Source organism: Pseudorca crassidens, chromosome 12, assembly GCF_039906515.1.
Source record: "Pseudorca crassidens isolate mPseCra1 chromosome 12, mPseCra1.hap1, whole genome shotgun sequence".
In the NCBI taxonomy this organism is placed as follows: domain Eukaryota; kingdom Metazoa; phylum Chordata; class Mammalia; order Artiodactyla; family Delphinidae; genus Pseudorca; species Pseudorca crassidens.
Window position 1 is genome coordinate 49,465,622 of NC_090307.1, and position 22,590 is coordinate 49,488,211.

A 22,590-nucleotide genomic window follows, 5' to 3' on the forward strand; every position below is an offset into this window, starting at 1 on the left:
CAGTCTTGCCTGGACGTGTGGTTAATGCTAACTTGTCTAACAGTTGTGCCCCAGGTAACTCCTAAAGCTGTTTCGGATCATAAAATCTGGGATGTTTTGCAAATTTATATTTCATCATGCTGGGCTTTATGCACAAAAACTAGATGACTTCCCGTTTGTAATCTCCATCAAAGGCATTTCTCAAAATCCCTTTATTATGCCTTATCACTGGCGCTACCACACATTGTCTGCATGTTTGCAAACAATCTCTGGCTAAGTTATAAATCTGCGAGTATCCTTGTGGCGTTCGCCTAGCAGAGTTCAGACATAAGTGCTGTTTTAGCTTATTCCTCAATCGTAGATTCTAAACACTTGACCCCCTTCATTGAGTGCCAGAGACCTGACTTGACTTGTCTGTGGTTCGGGCTCTAATTTAAAAGCAATCAACCATGTCTGAATAGTGTTTGAAATATTTATATTGTATCCATGGAAAGGATGTCATATTTTATTTTCTCAAGAGTACAGTTCCTTTAGCACGCTCTCGCTGCTGTCACGTGATGCTCCGTTTGCTCCTGTGGTACCGTTGCCTGTGGGGCAGCACATTGTACACGAACGTCTGCCTCAGCCCAACCTTGGGAACTTGATCTCTTCCAGGAGCCCAGCATGCAGAAGAGCGGCTTGCTCATGGCTCCCAAGCACATGCTTAATCACTGGAGGGGACATTCTTTTCAAAGTGTCCTCAGCTCCATAGTCTTATAGGGAGAGAAACAGGAACCAGATGGGTGGAGTGTGGGTTGATTTTTTTTTTTTTTTCATCTGTTGACGGATGAACTTCTGGTGCCTATTTGCAAGGTTGCTTTGAGTATGTGAGCTGGTGGCTAGACCAGTCATGTCCTCTTCTTCCTGATTTGGAACATAGAAATTGAAGAAAACATTCTGCAGAACCCAAGTGCCGAAGGTCTGAATTTGTCCCGAGCCCACAGCAGTAAGGACGTTTTCCAAGAGAAGGATAAAGCATATGTATTTTATTTAGAGTGGACTGTTTTAAGTGTTATCTTTTCATTTGGAACGAATAGTAGTTCTCCACGTGCCATTAACCAGTTGTTAAATGTGAGAATTCATTAGTTAAATAAGCCATCACAGTGTGTGGGATGATGTGAAATGAACATTAGCTCAGCTCCTTGATTCCGAGCATGGGAAGTTTTCCTTTTCTTTGTTACAGAGTTGGGGGGCTTTTTGATATTCATTACAACAAAAGCGAGAGCTTGCTGATCTTCCAGATTTTATTGCCAAACGAATATCAACACTAGTCACTGGCTTCTTCTGTAGGATGTATGGGTTTCCTTTCTCTCCACAAAAGAAGACATGTCTAAACTTGCTTATCTCTCTATAGGACAGTCGGCCCAATATGTCAAGACCTCTGATCACTAGATCTCCTGCATCTCCACTGAACAACCAAGGCATTCCTACTCCAGCACAACTCACAAAATCCAACGCACCCGTCCACATCGACGTGGGCGGCCACATGTACACCAGCAGCCTGGCCACCCTCACCAAATACCCCGAATCAAGGTAATCCGAAAAGCCGCAAAGTCACGCTCCAGAGTGCATGTATTTGATGATCTAACTGTTTTTCCTTTGACCAGCTTAGCAGTGCAGCCTCGCCAGGGCCAGGGGTAGGACATGAAAGCATCATGTGGGCCACCTGTTATGGAGGCAGCTCTGGGACATGACCGTAAATCTCCTACGAGTCAGGGTTTGATCCAGAGATTAGCCGAGTATGTGTGAAAGTGTCACTGAGAATGGGGTTCTGTGATATTTCACTCCTCTGAGAGCTTCACGTTTCTCAGCGTAGTAAACAAAGGATGATGATTTCTACCCCTGACCTTTCTTCTGTCCTCTTCTTCTAAAACACACTTTCTTATCGAGTCTTAGAATTTTATAGTTGGCCCAACTTGTGAACTGGAGAAAAAAAAAAAAAGAGAGACTCTTATCAGTAGGGCAGTATATTTAGAACAGTTGGCAGAAGTACAGAAAGATAGCCTTGTTTGAAAAAAAAATGAAGGGCAGTGGAAGTTATGAACGCTCGAGGCAGATAAGCAAATAGGAAAAGGGTATGAAGGGGGAGAGTGGTTTATAAATGGGCGTGTACACCACACTGATGAGAACTCCCCTCCCACGCCCCACTCACCCATTTCTTTTTCTTTTTTTAAAAGTTTATTTATTTATTTGGTTGGGCTGGGTCTTAGCTGCGGCAGGTGGGTCCTTAGTTGCAGCAAGTGGGCTCCTTAGTTGCGGCATATGAACTCTTAGTTGCAGCATATGAACTCTTAGTGGCGGCACGCGTGTGGGATCTAGTTCCCTGACCAGGGATCGAACCCGGGCCCCCTGCACTGGGAACGTGGAGTCTTAACCGCTGCACCACCAGGGAAGTCCTGCCACCCAGCCTTTTCTAAAGGAGTTTCCAAGGAAACAATTTACTTTGTGCCCCAGGACACCCCTCCTGGCTCCACCTAGATCTGGGGGCTGAGGCAGATCCTATCAGGGAATTTATCCTCGGGCCATTCGGCTGGTGGGTAGAGGAAGAGGCATGAGCTCACGTAGGCTGATGTCAGGAGAAAGGGTGTTTCTCTGCTTGTTTCTGCTCAAATGGAATGGAAACATAGCACTTGGGCTTCAGAAAAGCACTCTTTGCATTTCTGAGAACCTCCTACAATATGACAGGTATCAGGTAACTTACAGCCTAAGAAGAGAGCACTGACATACAAATCACTGTCATAACTGCACAAAGACTGCTTTTGTGGTTTTTGTTAGTCTCACTTCACTATCTGATATTTTATGAAGGAATGTGAAGGTTGAGAAAAGATGAAATATTTTCCCTCTCAATTTCCAGATTTCATTTCTACAATAGACATGAAATGATTTTTAAAAAGCAGATGTTATAAATTCAGTTACCCAAAACACCTGTATATTGGGAATTCCCTGGCGTTCCAATGGTTAGGGCTCCATGCTCCTACTGCAGGGGGCATGGGTTCTATCCCTGCTCAGGGAACTAAGATCCTGCAAGCTGTGCAGCATGGCCAAAAAAATAAAAAAAAATTTTTAAATGTATATTTTAAAATGAAATGATCATATCAGTCAGTTGTTAGTATTACTGAGTCTCCACCCTCCCTAAATGCATTGTTATTGGATGCTACAAAATTGTTACATGATGGTTGTATTTCTTAAGAGTATCGTTATATAAGGAGGTTCTTTTTTTAAAAAAAAAGTCTATTTCCATTCCTTCTAACCTTCTAACACCAACATCGACAATAGAAAATCACTGTGCCTCTTCAGATGAACACTTAATTCTAGGGGGCAAGTCACCAAACAAACATAAGTCAAAAAGCAAGTTTCGACGATAGCAGAATGCACTGGTCTGATCTGGCGGCCTTTTCCTTCAGTCTGATTATTAGACTGTGATACAGGAGGGAAGTTAGTCATTACACTATTTGCATGTGGTATAAATGGTAGGTTTTCTCGTGCTCATTGCAGCTGGGTGGGTCTCTTCCCACTGCCTAAGGCCCACGAGGGTTTTGGCTTTTGTGAAGCTCACCGGTGTCACTTGGCGTATTGGCAGTGATATAAGATAGACAGTGAGGGACTCTGTAAATTCAGTTCCTCTCTCGCAAGTCATTTGCCATTTCACTCGTGTCGATGCTTGGCAGTATTAAAGACCTCTGATAGTGTCTCCTTTGGAGAGCCTTCCTCAGGCCATCTTTCCATGGGTATTTCTAAGAGTCCCCTTTTTGTCCCTTATTATTTTCCCCCTGAGACGTGCATCGCGTTTCATGGATCTCAATACGGATTCAGCACTCTCGGTATCTGTACTGTCTCATATGGGAACCACTAGCCACGTGCAGCTTTGAGCACTTGACGTGTGGCTGGTCCAAACTGAAATGTCCTTTAAGTGTAAAATATACACTGGATTCTAAAGACTTAGTGCCCCCCAAATGTGAAATATCTCAAAAATTTTATATTGATTTCATGTTGGAGTGATACTATGATAATATATTGAGTCGTATAAATAATAATAGAGTTAAATAAAATATATTAAAATTAATTTCACCTGTTTCTTTTTAAGCTCTTTTTTTTTTTTTTTTTTTTTGTGTGGTACGCGGGCCTCTCACTGTTGTGGCCTCTCCCGTTGCGGAGCACAGGCTCTGGACGCGCAGGCTCAGCGGCCATGGCTCACAGGCCCAGCCGCTCCACGGCATGTGGGATCTTCCCGGACCAGGGCACGAACCCGTGTCCCCTGCATCGGCAGGCGGACTCTCAACTACTGCGCCACCAGGGAAGCCCCTCTTTTTACTCTTTTAATGTGGCTACCAGAAAACACAAAATTACAGACGTGTCTCACTCTTTATTGCTGTTGCACAGCACTGAACTATATATATGCACAGATTTTTTTAAAAATCTCATTAAACCTCCCCCTCCCGAAACCTGATGCTTACACGCATCATAAATTGAATTTCTCTTTCACCAACTTAATTAGAAAAGATAAAATTGTTCATCTTTCTTTCTTGACCTTTCTCTATGCTTCGCTGTCACCTCTGTGCTCCCAGTGTCCTGGGAGCAACATCAAAAATAATATGTGGTTCATTAGTCCCAGGTTTGAATGCTGACGCTCCCATTTAATAGTTGTTTGGCCATGGATAGGTTCAATTTCTAAGTGCCTGTCTTCTGTCTTGTAAAATAGACACAAATACGTCTTCTTCCAAGGTTATTGGGAGGATTAAATGTGATTATGGAAAGCACGACATGGCCCTGTGCCCAACACGTTGTATTGCCTTTATACTTAATCTTCTGCCAAACCCAGCAATTGTTTCTTTTCCAACTGCCTTCCAAACTCCAAATATATCCCATTCCTTCATTTCCTAGACCACAGAAACAGCCTCACTTCTGGATACTTGCCTGGATTTATAAAGGCTCAAGGGCCTCCTTGCCTGCACCTTCTGGTCCTTTATCTTTTTTTTTCTTTTTTTTTGCGGTACGCGGGCCTCTCACTGCCGTGGCCTCTCCCATTGCGGAGCACAGGCTCCGGACGCGCAGGCTCAGCGGCCATGGCTCACGGGCCCAAACGCTCCGCGGCATGTGGGATCTTCCCGGACCGGGGGCACGAACCCGTGTCGCCTGCATCGTCAGGCGGACTCACAACCACTGCGCCACCAGGGAAGCCCTGGTCCTTTACCTTTAATGTCCCCACCTGTCTTGGAACTGCCAAGCTATCCCAAGATCATCTTTTTTGTTAGGAGATATTTTTAAGCCTATGTCCAAACTTTTGGAAACAAGCCCTACAAGTAATTTATGTTTCTGTTGCTTACACCTAAAGCAGATGACACTGGCTGGAAAACAATGCTGTGGATGTTGAATGGACCACCGTGTGTTGCTTTGCTTCCTCTTGGATTTGGGAGGGGGCGGGGGGGTGCTTGGAAAGAAATTAAATGTTCATTTCAAAGCAGCAGTCAGTTTAATGGCACCCATCCACAACTTTCAGTAGTCAAAGATATAGGGAAGAAATAGTTCTTCATGCTTTTTCCGCAGATGTCAGATGCTCCTTCCAACTTCTGGGAAAATCTCTCATATATATCAACCTTTTGGGGATAAATTGTAGGACATTAGGTTGCCCCTGACCATAGAATTCCAAGTAATTCCAAGTTGAGCTCTCTAGATTCTGGTTGTCTTGAATACGTCTCATCCTACTGGACCACTCCCTGCCCCCTCTCCCTCTTGGAGCACCCTGGTTCCTCTCTCGCTCACACTTTCCTTGGTGTAGCCCAGTGGGGAAAAGGGTCTTTTCCTTGGTTTTCTTTTCTAGGATTTCAGGGGGAGATTCGTAGTGTAAAAGTACTAAGTTGTTTGTAACAAGTGATCCTAAAAGTGTCCTTCTATAATTTCAAAGGTCCTGCAAAGGGCCTTTACTCCATTTTGAAATATTGTGGGTGATTTTTTATTCTGTTTCTATTTCTTGTCCTCTGGGCTAAAGGCTACCTTTAGAACGTTGTCCCCAGAAAGTGGTACCTTGGACCACACAGCTAAACATTAGAAGCACCTGCAAAGCATCAAAAGGCCATGAAAGGCCATGCCCCAGACCAGTGAAACGGGAAATGCTGCGATTTTCCTAAGAGGTCCTGATTTTAACCATATGGCTTTGTATGGTCCCTCCAACTGAACATAGGCCTCTTACTTAATGAATCTCCCATGCTATATCATAATGGCCATTCCACCAAAGAAAATACATTTGGATCTTCATTTCTTTAATTAGCAAGGTTACCCGGTTCCACTGTCTGTGCCCCCACATGCCCTATTTTTTTCTTTTCTTTGGCTTGTACACCCTGAGTACGGATTCAATATGCAAGTTGACTTTTATATTTTACAACAAGGTTAATTACTTATGTTGTTATTCATTTCCATTACTGGGTGGTTTTTTTTATTTTTTTATAAATTTATTTATTATTTCATTTATTTTTTTGGCTGCGTTGGGTCTTCATTGCTGCACGTGGGCTTTCTCCAGTTGCGGCGAGCGGGGGCTACTCTTCGTTGCAGTGCGCGGGCTTCTCATTGCGGTGACTTCTCTTGCTGCGGAGCATGGACTGTAGGCGAGCGGGCTTCAGTAGTTGCAGCACGTGGGCTCAGTAGTTGTGGTGCATGGGCTTAGTTGCTCCACGGCATGTGGGATCTTCCCGGACCGGGGCTTGAATCCGTGTCCCCTGCCTTGGCAGGCAGATTCTTAACCACTGCGCCACCAGGGAAGCCTATTGAGTTGTTTTTAGCTAACAGGACTGGACATAAAGGCTTCAAATTAACTGAAGTACTGCATACATCCGTGGTGTGGTCTGTCTTTACCAACATTTCGTGTGAGATGCAAAACAGTTCTTTGGAAGTGTTTATGAGACAGAGGCTGAGCCACACCACCTCAGTGAAAAACACTGTTCCCTTTCAGGGGAGCCTACAAGTCTCCAATTTTGGTTGCTATTTTGAATTGCCGTCACCAAACAAAACACCCAGTTCAGACCTGCAATAATTTTACATCAAATAAGTAAACCCAAAAATATATATATTTTTAAATAGATATACAAAGAAGATAGAAGATATTTAACAATTTGTTACCCTGATTTCTAAGTTGTAAATATCTAGACATATGGGAGGTGGACCTCACTTGTACTCTTGCCCTGAGCCCCCCAAATTTTAAGGACAGACCTGATCATATCTGACTCAGAAATCCAAGGTACCCACTAACATCATTGGTAACAAAAAATCTAGGTATCTAATTTGTCGTAAGTAAGTAATATTGGTACCAAAGTACATGGCCTCTTTAAAATCTCCTACTGTTGACAGTGAAATATCTTCTTAGCCACACGTGTGTGTGATATTAAAGAAATGTTCTATACTTTAAAAGAAGACGTAAGTCTGAGTTCAAAGTTAGGTCTGTGTCATCATTTACTGTCACCTCGAATGAAAACAATATTAACAGCAATTATATTGATGGTTATTCAGATGTGGACTTTTTAAACCAAGAAGTGGGCAGATACTGCTGGTTAACCACACCTATGGGGTGGCAGTGAGGCAGGGATCTTAGCTAAAAGAGCTACTAACCTAGAGGTGAAAGACACAGTCTCCTGTTACAATCCCCTGAGCCATCCAATCTGCCTGCTTGACAGAGCTTTTGTATATTTTAAACCAAGTATATGAGTTAACTCCGACACAAGGAGATTATGCTGAATTGGTCTCTCCTAAATAGCAGCGGTTACTAAGCACACTGGCATATGTAGGTAATTGCAAAACTCAAGAGACTCAGCTTTCAACGTTGCGGTCGACACCCATGGCCACCCAAGGGGTGTGTGTATCTGGAGCTTCAGCATGGCGATGCCAGGCATGTGTGCCTTGCCAGTAGAGATCTGGTTTTGGCAGGCTTCACCCCCGATGTGCTGGCCATTCCAGGGTGGTTCCGTGGAGCTGCACTGAAGGAAAAGTGGGGCACTTGCAACGTTAAGGGGTTGGTCCGCACGCTCAGGACAATTGAATTCTAATGTCTGGATTTCCGAGTAACTGCTGTGCACCAGCCCCGGGAGTTTTCTGTAATCCCGTGTCAGGGCTGGGGGTTCTGTGCTCTGGCTTTGACTTCACAGCTCCAGTTCACGCTACGGTCCCTAGACACACGTGGTGCGTCCCACGTTGTCATCACACAGGCTCACGCTTCAGGATCTCAACAAAAATGCCCCCAAATTAATGCATCCTGTTTGCTGGCCAAACAGTTCCCTGAACTTTCTTTCAGAATGATTGCATGGCACTGAATACAAAGCTTTTTATTATGACCTGCTCTTTAGATCAGCATGATTTATAATTCAGTATCTATCTCAAGTTTTAAAAAAAAATCACAGAATAGGTTATTGGGGGTTTTTAGATGAGTGGACATCAACCTGGCATATATAGTCTCAGCACAAATGGAAAAAGAGAACGTATCCCTGCTGCTGGGAAAACGCCTGTGGAAATGCATACAATGAGGACAGTCTAATGGTGAGCAGTTCTGACTGGTTGATCTTAAAACCAAAAAAAAAAAAAGAAAATTAGTTTACGGAGGGATTAAAAGGAGGAAAAGCACTTGGCCAATGAAAAATGGAAAGTTTCTCCAGGATTATAGGGACAAGTTTTCCTCTGCTCTCTTTCTTCTTTTCATCTTACAATAATGCTTTTCCAAAACTGCTCCTCACTTATATAGGCAAAGAGTAAATGAAACCAGCTTCAAAAGATTTTTTTTTTTTTTCAAAACGATGAAACTGGATTTTCTGTTTAGTGTTGAAAGTCCAGCTTCAGTAACTTAGGCTGCACTGCTGGCAGATTCAGCAAACTTTCTTTGCCACTTGGGCACAACATGGGCCTAGCTTTTAAAGTAATCTAGCTCATCAAGTCTTATCTTCGACAATCATTTAAAGAAAAATGCAGCCATGTTACAGGTACTGGCCTGTAGTTTTCCCTGTCATGTTCGTTTTTCTCATTCTACAGATTTATTCTGTGTTCCTTGTCAACCAGGGCGTACACTGGCCAACAAAAGTCCTTGCTCTCTTGTCGTTTACTTGGGGGCAGGAGAGGACAGACAATAAACAAGTAAACAATCAATTAACAATATTTGAGTTGGTAGTAAGTAAAGTAGGAAGAAAAATAAAACGGGATGAATAGCCTTGGGATGTAGTTTGCTTCCTGTGTTAAGTCTAAAGATAATTTTATTCTATGGTTTGTTTCCTCAGGTTACATCTTTATTAGTTCGTCTACATTTTCAAGACAAAATCTAGTTTACATTTTAGAGTCGATGTAGAAGCAGATTGTTGTTGCTTCAGTATCACAGGTCACACCTTATCAACGGCCTCTTCTGAGTTCTGTGATTCACCTCCTGTTATCTGATGTGTGGCAAATACATATGTTCACCCTTCATCTCAGCAGGAGGGAAGTACAGGGTGAAGTCTACTGTCTGGGCTATGGGTGTGGAACAGCTCCAGCCCAGACCATCATCTTCAGATCACCTTGCTAGTTATATTAACCATGATATTTTTTTTGATATTAACTCAGTTCAAATGTCACTTCTTTTTATTTTATTTATTTCTTTATTTGGCTGCATTGGGTCTTGGTTGCTGCGAGCAGGGGCTACTCTTCGTTGCGGTGTGCAGGCTTCTCATTGCAGTGGTTTCTCTTGTTGTGGAGCACGGGCTCTAGGCCCGCGGGCTACAGTAGTTGCAGCATGCGGGCTCAGTAGTTGTGGCTCGCGGGCTTAGTTGCTCCGCGGCATGTGGGATCTTCCTGGACCAGGGATCGAGCCCGTGTCCCCTGCATTGACAGGTGGATTCTTAGACATTGCGCCACCAGGGAAGTCCCAACCGTGATATTGTTTCTGGTACATTTTCTGTAATTTTGCAGTCGGTGGTAACTGAAGTTAGATTTGGTGTTGACCAAAGTAGGGAGTTAACAGATGTTAAAATAAATGTGGGCAGAAGGCCCTTGGAGGTAAACAGTAACAAGGCCGGCGGCTCCCTTAGCCTGATCCTTAGACCAGGAAGGTGAGGGCCCCCTTGCGCCCCCCACATGGTGCTGGTGCCTTTGATGGCAGAGCAGTAACACTGGGTATTCAGCGTGAAACAACTCAGGACAGGACTGTAGGTCACGTTCTCGATTCTTATTAACTTCTCACTTGCCGAGAACTCAGCCTCAGCTTAGCTAGAAACCCTCTTCCTGAAAAACTCTTTCTTACTTAGTTCTCATCCTTGTGTTCTTGGTACCTAGTATCGGGCCTGGCACAGGGGACGTTCACAAGTTTGCTTGATATATGGATTAATTACTGGGTAAGATTCTGTACCCAGAGGCCAGATCCTCAAAACAATGAAGGTCAAGTAATTGAATAAAGCTATTCAAAATAGAAAGTTACGTTTAAAGCTGGACTGGGCTCGTTCCCTATATCATTCGTGCGCCGCCATAAGCTATTTATAGGAGGCACTGTTGCAGATAAGAACACGCAGCTCTACGAGGCTCAGCAACGTGTTCAGTCTTATTCGGCAAATGGGGAAGAGCCAGGATTCCAACTCCCACTCTGACTCCAGGGCCTTGGTTTTTTAATTCTTCTATAGCCATGCTTCTCAATCCTGGGGGCATGTTAGAATCAACTGGGATTCAAAAAACAACCTGGTCCTTCCCACAAAGTTTCTGATTTCATTGGTCTGGACCTGGGCATGGGATTTGCTAACGCTTCCCGTGTTCAGCTATGCAGTCCATCTTCCCACCTTCTGGAACTGTGTTCTAAAGGTGAGCTTTAGCCAAGGGGACAGCTCTTCTACAATATCTCAAGCTATTTTATTCTCCAGGTGGCCTTCACCTAACCCTGGGTCAGTGCTGGGGCATGTGTGAGCCCTGCCACCCCCGTGGTGCCGGAGCTCCCGGCTTGGTCTCCTGCCGTCCAGTGTCATACAAATACAGTGCTATCATTTTCTATGTGTGTCATGACTTTAAAAAGTCTGCAAAGCACCGCCTTAGACTGGGCAATGGGATAAATGAATCTTGTTCTTATTTGCCTGTGGGTTTCAGGAAGCTCTTTTTTTCATGCCCCCATGTCCAGTGCACACAGTCATCCCACAGCAAGGGACAAAGTTGGCCTTGGACCAGTGATCTTGCCACCTGCTGATGGCCACTGGGTTGACCTGTGAAGAGAAAATCATTGGCACAACATTCAGTGACCAGCTTCGGCCCCAGCACGCTGTGCCCACGGGAAGGAGTGGTCTACCGGGTGCCAGGATACGTAGGGCTGCTAATCAGGTTAGGGGCATCTAGGTCCACTGATGTGTTAGTCACCGCCTCTCTGCTGGCCTCCTCCCTTTCCCGTTGCTACTGGAGCAGCGGACCCGAGTGCCCCGCGATATAGCAAACTATCGCAGGTTCACACCACTGCACAAAACACACGTGCCTGCACCAATCAGAAAAATTGTTTTCAAAAAGTTTTAAATTTATTTCTAAAACATGCCCTCTAAGCTTACGCTTTAAGTTTTAAAACAAATAATACATCTACCAGTAGTCTTCAGTGCTTTGAACTGTGCCTGGCAATGCTTGATAAATATTGGTCGAATGTTGAATGAGTTTTGCTTAGTTGACTTGAGTGAGTTTTGTTCTGACCTGGAGCAGCTCAGCCATCACAGGGCTGCTGCAGTGTGAAGGTCAAACATTTTGAATCATCAGGTGCTAACAGTGATGTCAGATCGTAACGGCAAGCCTAGTCCAATCTGGGCAGCAAAGATTAACATCCTTTTTCCTTCAAGGCAGAGAGAGACCAGAAAGGAATTTTCTAGGCTAATTACGCTGAAGGGAAAAGGTAAGGAGAAGGGAATACATCAATCCAGTCACAACCCAGAGACCAATGAGCCAGATTAACAGAAGGGTGACACCTGCCTTCAGAATGTTTTCCTCCAACTGAGCCCCTCCTCCCTGAGCCCCTCGGATCATCTCCAGATGCTTGAAAGAATGCAGATTCCTTGTCTCCGGCCGCCATCTGTATCCCAGGATGTGAGGGAAATGAGCAGTTTTCATTGGCATCCAGGTAATCCGCCTGCATCTCCGAGTTTGGGCCACAGATCTGCAGAGGAGGGCAGTGAAGCAGCAATGCATCCCCCTGCAGCATGGCGGGGACAGCGGTGGTGTGGCTAGAGACACAGTGTTGGAGCGAGGCTTTTCTTAGTGCTTCTGGCTGGATTCTCAGCACTTGGGACAATAATACGGACTGTGCTCATTTTGATCTGTCGTGATAAATGGTGTCACTGGGCAACGCCAGCGTTGTTTTTGCCCTGTGTTCGTTATTGTACTTTCATGTTTCCTGCCTCATCATACAAGAAGTACTTTGATAATAAACTATATGTTCTATTTACTTGTTCGAAAAAGTTAATTCATAGGTATTTCGTAGAAGATTCTGGTAATTTCCTACAAGGTTAATATGTGAAAAATATGTTCCACTTTACTGTGTTCTTGAGAACAGGTCCAGTAGAAGGGCTTAAAATGGACAGTGTTATTTTCCACAGCCCAGCTCACATATCTCCTGTGACTTTGGTTCCTTAAATCCTGTAGTTTCTGTTGGTCACATAACTCTGATTCTGGCTGAGGGCTTCATTTGAGAGCTTTTTTATGGCAAATGAGAACCAACGTTAATTTTAGGTGAATTTCCAAAAGACAAACCGCATTTTGGCTATGTAGAGAGCTCTGTGGGCCGAATATCACACCCCAGAGCTTGTGTCTACCATATAGCTCTTAATTCCGTCTTCCCAGACCGCTATGGTCTACTCTGCAGAGAGATGAAATCTCTCCGTATCTCTCTGTGCAGGATACAGCGAGGTGTCTATGCTGTGTGTATTCTTGCCTGGAATAAAACAATGCACAAGTTATTCTCAAGTTGGGGGAGTCTTTTTTATTAAGCCAATGCAGAAAATAAACTTCCCCTCCCTTAATTTCTGAAGAGAAGCATTTATTCAAAACAAAATCACATGATGTTATAATTTGCATGTGAACTCTGAGGACTTAAAACTCTGAAAGTCACACTGAAGGCTCCCTTATGGGTCCACCGAACACCCAGATGCCCTCTGCTGAAACTTGAGCTGTGGTCTTAGAAGAGTCCGTTTCACTGCGTCTGCCATGTCTGCCAGTTTGTTCTATTATCAGTATATAAATAACCCATTAAAATGCCATTTCTTTTCATTAGAAATGCAGGATTTATTGACTCAAGTTGATGAATTATCAATATTATGCTTCTGAAGGGTTACTCTCAAGGTGCCTGGAGATAGAAAGTAGCAACGATTTGTCTCCAAAATAGCAAGCTGAAGTGGGTGCCTGATGCTTGACGTGTGGCTTCTAATGTGCCCAGGGTGGTCCTGGTGGGAGGATGAGGGATGTGAGAGGTGGTGAGGGATGAGAAGTCAGTTGTGCTCTTACAAGGCATATGCATTTCATGTGGTCATACTCCAAAGGCAGACACCCAGAAGTTCCAACTGGGTGGCAATTCCATTTGCAAAAAAAAAAAGTTAAAAAAAAACCCAAAACTTTCTTCAGTCCCACCATTATAACAGTTTTTTGCTGGACTGTCTGAATCTAATCAAGATTCAGTGTCAGTAGAAATGACACAGTCACTTGGATAATGGCTTCCTGCTGCCACATAAATGCCATGTGTCGATTTGCTTAGTAATGACCTCGCTGTTTATCTTTTTTGGTGGTAATGATTATTTTTACCCCTGTGCACCTTTTCTTATTGTGTTCCCCATATTCAGAAGGTAAATTACAACTGTGCGTAACAGCTAACCACCACTTTCAAACAGTGGCGGAACTCACCAGGTTCAGAGGGCTTCATAACCGAGAGGTGAATCTGAACTCACCCAGACCTGTTTCCATGATTTGAGCTGAACGTGCTCCGTAACTCCCACCCAGCCTCATTAGGGCTTGGCTAGGTGCCTGCCACCCCTCCAAAACTTGATTTTTTTTTTTTTTTTTTAAAAAACAGCTTAGAAGTTCCTGAGAGCTTCAGAGCTTACCTAAAAAATGAAAACCCTTCTAGTCTCAAAGCGGTGCAAGAGAGTTAATGTCAAAGAAAAAAAGAAGGATCTTTTGAGTGTATCCTGCCGATTCATGATCTTAGTGGTACTTGAGGTACTTCATCACAACATCACCATTTTGATGATACGTTACAGAAGGAACAAGGTGGCATGAAGGGTGGAATTCAGAGAAAATTGTTGGACACGTTAAAATGGGCCGGAATAAAGGTTATAACAGCGAAGCAAACCTGGGGAGCCATGATCAGTGTGAATGAAGCTCTGGTCTCCACGCTGGCAGACATCTGTGACGATCACAGAAACCCAACAGTGACGACACAGTCTGTATTTCCAAACACACGTCCTGACAGGCTCTTGAAGGACCCATCTGTAATCCTTTATGCAGATGCAAAAGCTTCGAGAGAGTAGTTATTTGTAAAAGCAGATTTGGCTTTAGTGTACTTTCACTCAGGACTTGCAAATGAAAAGTTATGTGAACAAAAGATAGGGGAAGCAAATGGTTATCAGATGACTCCTGCAGTCTGTCCCGTTCTCTATATGATCACAGAAAGGAAGAAGAAACATGAGAAATTCTTGTCGTTAGCTGGGATACTTTTGTTTCTTCAAATGTTTTGCAGCTCAGGGCTTGGTTCTGGTTTTTGTTGGAAGGGACGGGAAGAAACATCGATAGATACACCCACCGCCCAGCGAGTCGGCTTGATGCCTTTGGGTAAATTCTTAAACTGTGGTAAACCAAGCCTGAGCCCCAGAAGGGCGTGGACGGTTGCACAAGACACACACCTGTGACAGCACATCGTTGACCGTGGTACAGCCAAAGGCAGGTGCTGTGAACAGCCACTTTGCTTATTTCTCAACCCCACACACCCGAGAATGTTGTCTTTGAATCACGAGCTGATACAAACTTCATATTTTTCACATGTCACTTTTGATTTGGTGACTATGTAAATAATCTTGCGACATCAATTCGAAATCTTACGCTTCTCAGAGTACAAAGCCAACCAGGTACAACGTGCATTGTGGTTTGAAGAGGCAATTAGACGGTGTTTCCAACAAAAGGGTAGGGTGGACATTTTTTATATTCTTTCAAATGTGTAGATCCTTCTGAAGCTCTGTAAACATGACTCTTGTCCAATTAGCAACTTTCTTTCCTTCTTCTAAGGAGGTATAACTCACAGTCCTGGGGCTAAATCTCCTCCCTTTGTCTTCGTCATCTCAAACTCAAAAGCCTAGTTTCTGAAAGTGCTTTTAAGCCTCCTAGTCACTCTGAAGTCATACAGTGACAGAATAATTCATTTTCATTCATCCAACCACCTTTCAATACTCCTGAGTATTTGAATGATACTCATAAGACTCTTGAATGGTGTTGGTAGTGACGTGTGTGTGTGTGTGTGTGTGTGTGTGTGTGTGTGTGTGTGTGTGTGTGTGTAGCAGGATAGGGGTACAAAGGAGACAGTATAGATTCACTTACTTTCTTCCATACATCTTCTGTTAGGTTTTCAAAAAGCCTTTACCTCGCCTTTAAGTAAATTATATTTTTCTTGTTCTTTCTTTTTATATTAAGCACTGTGTGAAGCCTCTGGTTTTTTCACTTCTAGGTACTAAGCAAAATATGTAAATACTTCCCTGTAAACTTCTGTTTTGCTGGCTCCATTACAAGTAGGAAAAAATTGTTAAATTGAAAACAGAAACAGCTGGGTTCGCCCTAGCCCTCTCCGAGTGTCATATAATTAATAGGATGATTTTATTTGAAAGGACTGCTGTGACGTCCTGTAAGCCAGTCCCAACAGCCTGGGATAGTAAGATACCAGAGGAAATAGGGACAGGCTCCGTTCCACATCCTGTTTTTACTGATAGCCTCAAAGTATGGTGGAGAGAGTGGGGCCGCTGGGAGAGCACAGCCACACGGGGATGGGCTGAGTTCATGCCATTTATGAGGGAGATTGAGGGCACAAATGGAAGAGTCAGGAATGTTTCATCATATAGGAAGGCACTCCTTCAACAGCTGGGGCTAACTCAGAATCCCAGGAATAAGAACAGTCACTCAAAAATAAGTTAAATTCAACGGGAACACATGCAAAAGAGTTTGCTTATGTAACAAGAAACTGGAAACAAGAAAACTGGAGTGCAGCTGCAGGATGCAGAAAGGTTGGCAGGAGGTGTCTGAGTGGGAAAGGAGCAAGTGTTCTGGGACAGACGGACACTGAGAGTCGGAGACAGTGTCGAGGCTGGGCTGGCCCTCCCTCTTCCAGGACGGGAGGCTGCATAGTTCAGCAGTGACCTGGTGGCTCTGCGCCTCAGTTTCTCCATCACTAACATCGAAGTATCACCTGTAAATACTCTACCATTGCTGTGAGGATTAAAGCAGATAATTCATAGAATTTTTAGCAGAATGCCTAACACAAACTCAAAAAACGTTTTATAACATGTTTTCTCTGAATAGTAATTATTACTGTAAAATGGAAAACATATTCTAGAGTTTTAAGTCAAGAGAAAAAAGGAGTGTGTCACAAATACCTCCAAATATAGAACAGCCCGTTGGGAGCAGTGGGGGTGACCTGGGGGGCTGACTGGTGCACACGTGCGGGCTTGCCTGCCCACAGAGAAAGCAAGGGGAAGCCTAAACAGAAACCGCTGGAGCCGAAAATACCAAAGTGGGCTCCCATGGGACACCATGATGCTCTGATCCAGGACTGACCTTAAAAAGTAGCCCTTTGCCCTAGAAATCATCTTAAAACAGACACTTGCTCAAACCAAAGAGCAGGACCAGGTGATGTAAAAAGTTGTCTTCCGGGACTTCCCTGGTGGTCCAGTGGTTAAGACTCCGTGCTTCCACCACAGGGGGCGCAAGTTGGATCCCTGGTCTGGGAACTAAGATCCCGAATGCCCGGGGGCACAGCCAAAGAAATAAAAAGTCTTCCGATTTAAGATGCACAACAGGATTTTATATACCATCGGATTCTGTTTGGGCATTGCATGTCATCTCCAAAGGATGAAAATCTGTCAACATTTACGGAGCCCAGGCTTAACCGAGAGGCAGAGCGACCACTGGGCAGTAAGGGAGTGGCCCTGAGCTGGGCTCTGCAGTCCCACTGCCTCAGCGCTGGTGGACTGGCTGCAGTGTCTTCACCTGTAAAACGAGGGTGATGGTGTCTACCTAGCAGAGTTGTTGTGAAGGCTCAGTACTGTGCCCTGCATGTGGAGCACTCGGTAAATGTAGCTCGTATTAGACATCCATTTATTCCTCGTAAGAATTCTTTGGACAGGGTATTATCCCATTCCTCAGATGAAGAAATCAAAACTCAAACCGATTTGGTCCTGAAGATGGTAAAGCCAGGATTCCAACCCAGGCCTGTGAGTCAGAGCTGAACATCCAGGGGCTTCCGAGATATTACTGAAGGCACCACGGCCAAGCTCTTGTGGCCTCACATGCTCTGCTCAGGTTGACCCTTTGAGAGAGATGCTTCTCACTTGTTGGTGTTGCCCACCTCACCCAACAGGCTCTTTCTTGCCTGAAATCCCTTCTCCAAGTCCCTGTGCCCTTCCCCTTATACCTGGTGATCCTGAAGACCCAGCACAGGGGTGCCTCCTGCAGGAAGCCCCAATCTCCCCCTTTTTTTAAGAAAAACTTTTTATTATGGACATTTAAAAATATATGCTTGGACTTCCCTGGTGGCACAGTGGTTAGGAATCCGCCTGCCAATGCAGCAGACACGGGCTCGATCCCTGGTCCGGGAAGATCCCACATGCCACGGAGCAACTAAGCCCGTGCACCACAACTACTGAGCCTGCGTGCTGCAACTACGCGGCATGCGCCTAGAGCGTGCGCGCCTAGAGCCCATGCTCTGCAACAAGAGAAGACCCTGCTCGCCGCAACTAGAGAAAGGCCCGCGCTCAGCAACGAAGACCCAACGCAGCCAAAAATATAAATAAATTTAAATATATATATATATGCAAAAACAGAATACAACATTGAACCCTCACATTTCAAAAAGTTTGAGATATCAACCTAGCACTTCTCTTCCCTTCCACCCATTTTGTATCCTTCCTCTCCCATCTCAGCAGAAAGGAGGGAAGGGGACCCACTGGTTGCAATGCTGACTTTTCTGTCCCCATCTCCTTCCTTCCCTGCTGTTCCGAGTCCAGGTTCCACTACAGTGACAGCTCCCCACATACCTCTCGTTTGTGTACCCACACCTACAAACACAGACACACACACACACACGCACACGCAACTGCACAACACAAACACACACACCTTCACCCAGCCCTCTACCTCATTCACCATCTTCCTTAGGTATATATATTAGGACAGAAAATTGGTTGGCAATCTACTAACTTGAGTTAGTAGACATGAAAAAGTATGAAGCCACAAGTGCTTCTGAAAACAAAATTATTCAATAGAAAAGTACTCTGTAAATCAGATTTTTAAGAAAAGTAACATGCTACTGATTGGTGGACTCGTGGGAGGGTGTCCTCCATGGGCTTCAATGTGACCGTCTTCTGCCCATCCCCCCAGGGGCAGCATGGAGGGTTTACAGCCAGCTGTCTGTCTGGCCAGCTGTGCATCCTAGAGCATTACATTTCTCCATTTGTAAAACGGGACGTTGATCTAGGCCATCCTGGAGATTGTCACCTCTAAAAGTGTGGTTGGCTATTTAAGAAAAAGTGCTGTGACAGTTCAGAGTGACAGAATGACTAACTGAGAGCATCTCCAGTCGACGACGTCGACTTGCTCCTCTCTAGTGTCTCTGCTCATCCGCCTTTGCACTGCTTCTCAACTCAGCTGTTCATTAGACTTCCTTGGGGAGCTTTTTAAGAGATGCAGATGCTTGGGTCCCAAGCCCGACCAATAATTACATCAGAATATGTGGCACTGGGCATCTGTATTTTTTAAAAGGTCCCCAGGTGATTCCATTGTGCAGCCAGGGTTAAGAAGCACTGCTCTATACAAATGACACAGTCGAAAGCAAAGCAAAGGAGGCAGGACTTGGATAAGTTACAAGCTGCATCTGTGAGGAGCTGTGATTTCAGTGTTTTGATTGTCTCACTTCTAAAGGAGCTCTTCTCCTTAACATCGCTGAGAGCGTAGCCTGACATCAGTCCCCATCGCCCTCAGAACCAAATCCAAACTCCTTGACCTGGCTTACACAGCTCTTTGTGATCTGACTTAAGCTGATTTCTGCTGCCCCAGCCTCATTTTTCAGTTGGCCCCAGTGGAGAGTAATCACATGTCTGTTTTTTTCCAGCTTCAAGCCTTTGTATCTTCCCTACCCCTCTCCTTTCTTATCGAACCTTACCTCCCACCCCTGTACTTGGCCAACTTCTGCATATCATTCAGGTTCTCCAGTGGACTTTCTTTTTCTTCCCTGTGTACTGCCATAGCCCACTCTGCATACCCACTGGCGCACTCAATCACACTGCACTTGACCTGCAATTCCCAGCCCCACAGACTGTTAAATTCCACAAAAGTCAAGAGTGTGGCTTATTCTCCACTGCGTCCCCTGTATTTCACATGGCCAGGTTGAGTGAATATTGGTGGAAAGAATGGATGAATAACTGAATGACTACACAATAAAAAAGGAAAGAGAAATTCTTAAGGAACTGAGTCACGGTAAATTAGAGAAACCAGGTCCTCTAAATGAATGACTACACAAGAAAAAATTCTCAGTGATTGATTCACACTAAGTCAGGTAAGTCAGGTCCTATCCCTATATTCTCTTTTATTTAAGACCATTCTTTAATGCCAGGGAGAGGGGGAGCCACAGTGAGGAAGCAGACTAACTTTCCACCAAAAGGAGCTTAATTTCCTTGGAGATTTGGGCTGCATTATTTCCACCATAAACAAAAGTAGTCAACAGAGTTAATACTAAAAAGCAAAAAAGAGGAATGTATTTTAATATCTGTTAATGCATTTTTTTAGTGAACCTTTATAATTCTTTTAATTAATGAAATATTTGCAGATAAAAATGATAGTATGGGGGCTTCCCTGGTGGCGCAGTGGTTGAGAGTCCGCCTGCCGATTCAGGGGACACGGGTTCGTGCCCTGGTCCGGGAAGATCCCACATGCTGCGGAGCAGCTGGGCCCGTGAGCCATGGCCGCTGAGCCTGCGCGTCCGGAGCCCGTGCTCCGCTACGGGAGAGGCCACAACAGTGAGAGGCCCGCGTACCGCAAAAAAAAAAAAAAAAAAAAAAAAAGTGTGTTTGCAATTTACTTAGAAACTCCAGAGGGGGAGAGGGAGGCATAGAGGTACAGGTGAAACAAGACTGGACAAGAATTGATAGCTTTAGAAGCTGGGTGGACACATGGGGGTTCATTATATTATTTTCTCTGCTTTGGCATAAAGTTTGAAACTGTCCAAAGTAGAATGTTAAAAAATACATGTCAAAAAAATAAACTTGTGGAAGGAAGTTTTTCCCTGCATTGCCACTTGGTTCAATGAGTGTTAAAAAACAAAAAAGCAGCTGTACATCATCCGTAGCAAGCTTGGTCTTGGTCAGTTGAAAAACAGGAATGTTCTCCAAGGTTAGCAAACTGTAATCAGTTCCACATAGTTTTCAGGCACCAGAGTTTACAAGTCACTGCAGTTGATTTGTAACTCCATTCATATGTCCACAAGAAATACAGCCTGTGTCGATGTTCCCCTCTATTTGCTTAGCCAAACAATGCTTTTCCACAGCACATTCAATCTCGAAACAGACCCAGGACCCCATTTTACGATCACTGGCACCACCCTGTCTTTCCGCATTGTTTTCACAAATTCAAAACCTCCTCTTTTTAAAGTTAGCAAAAATCTGCAGCAGTGTCTCTTTTTATTACTTCAAACCTTTGTTGACCCAAACGCAGGGACTCTTTCTTCTCCCAGGGGCCTTTCACCGCAGCCAGAATGTGCATTCATGTGGCCACGGGTTCTTCCTTCCCGATCCCGCCGTCCTCCTCCTCTCCAGCTCCTTCCGCCCCGCGCAGAAGGCGGGAGGGTTTTCCCACCAATTTCAGGCCACGCCCTTCCCACCTTCTGGTCCGCAGAGCGCGCCCTCCCCAGCCTGGCGCAAGCTCGAAGCGAAGGTTCCGGACCAACGCAGGTTCCGGGGCTTCGGTGGGTTTCTCATCTAACGCGGGGAGTCCAGTCCTTCCAGCTTCTCACCCCCTTTCGGCTTGAATGATTCCACCTACAGGCTCCATTTTTCCCACTGCCTCGCCCAGAGGTCGCAGTCACCTCCCTGCCCCCCCCCGCCCCCACCCCACCCGCGCTGGGTCTCCTTTCAGATTTCCCTCCTCTTTCCTTTGCCTCTTTTCCTACGTCATCCAAGTCAGATCTGAAGGCGCTTCTGATTGCAACTATGCGCAGTTTCCCGTGTCTGCTGGAGGTGGGTTTTGTTTGTTTTGTTTTGATGGTATCCTAAAAGCCGCTTACACAACACGTTTCTCCTGTCTTGGAAAGCTCTGTATCAGTACACTTAAGCCAAGATTCTTCCTTTTACTCCTTCAGTCCTGTTCCCTACAGTGCCCGCAGGCTTCTAAGAACTGTTTTCGTAGACATTGTAGTTTTCGTTTGCTCCTTTGGGGTACTTGCTTTTGCTGTGTTCTTTTTGAGCGTGCCATGACTCTTTCTGTATTTTTCATCAACCCTGAGAAAAAGGGTACCTTTATAAAAGAAATGGAGACGCAGAGAAGTTGATTTACCCAGATTACAGCTAGTAACTGGCGGAGCCTCATTCCCCTCCTCACTCAGTCACTGCTTTACCCATTCACTCCGTGAAGATTTATTTTATTTATTTGTTTGTTTGTTTGTTTGTTTGTTTGTTTATTGCGGTACGCGAGCCTCTCACTGTTGTGGCCTCTCCCGTTGCGGAGCACAGGCTCCGGACGCGCAGGCCCAGTGGCCATGGCTCACGGGCCCAGCCGCTCCGCGGCATGTGGGATCTTCCCGGACCGGGGCACAAGCCCGTGTCCCCCTGCATCGGGAGGCAGACTTACAACCACTGCGCCACCAGGGAAGCCCGTGAAGATTTATTTAATCACTCATTCTGTGCTGGCGACCTTCCAAGTCTAGATTTTGAAATTGAGTATTTAAAAATTAAAAGCCTGGGATTTATTTAAGAATAAAATATTTACTTTTCATCTCATTAGTGAAGTGACTTGTAATCTTTGATATTAATTTACTTCAGGCCACAAAAATAATCAGTGTACACGCTTGGATTTCATTATAAAACTCTTGCTGAACAAATGTGAGGTAGAAATGAAAACTCTAGACCGAAAGCTTTCATTCAGCAGTGGTAATTCTTTTCATTCCAATCATTGTAGGGAGGCCCCTTTAAGATCAAACAGACTGTGCCCAAATCCCCCAATGCTACTTAACTAGTTGGGCAAGTTACTCATCATTTTGAGCCTATTTCTTCATCTTAAAAGGAGGATAATGGATTTGTTGCATACATAAAGTGCTTAGGTGAGTGTAAGTTATCTGGAAAACACTTAATAAATATAGTTCCCTTTTCTTCCCCTGTCAACTGTAAA

The 22,590-nt window shown here is 44.7% G+C and overlaps 1 protein-coding gene across 4 annotated transcripts in view; it reads left to right on the plus strand.

Annotated features, from left to right (window-relative positions):
• Positions 1–22,590, plus strand: part of KCTD1 (potassium channel tetramerization domain containing 1) — a 182,076-nt gene that overhangs the window by 136,380 nt on the left and 23,106 nt on the right. For 3 of the 4 annotated variants that reach the window (XM_067699427.1, XM_067699428.1, XM_067699424.1), the window contains exon 2: positions 1,373–1,551. In XM_067699427.1, the coding sequence (XP_067555528.1) occupies positions 1,373–1,551 (179 nt within the window). Of the gene's footprint in view, positions 1–1,372; positions 1,552–11,810; positions 12,413–22,590 lie in introns of those variants that run through there. The other variant, XM_067699426.1, reaches the window with a different exon arrangement.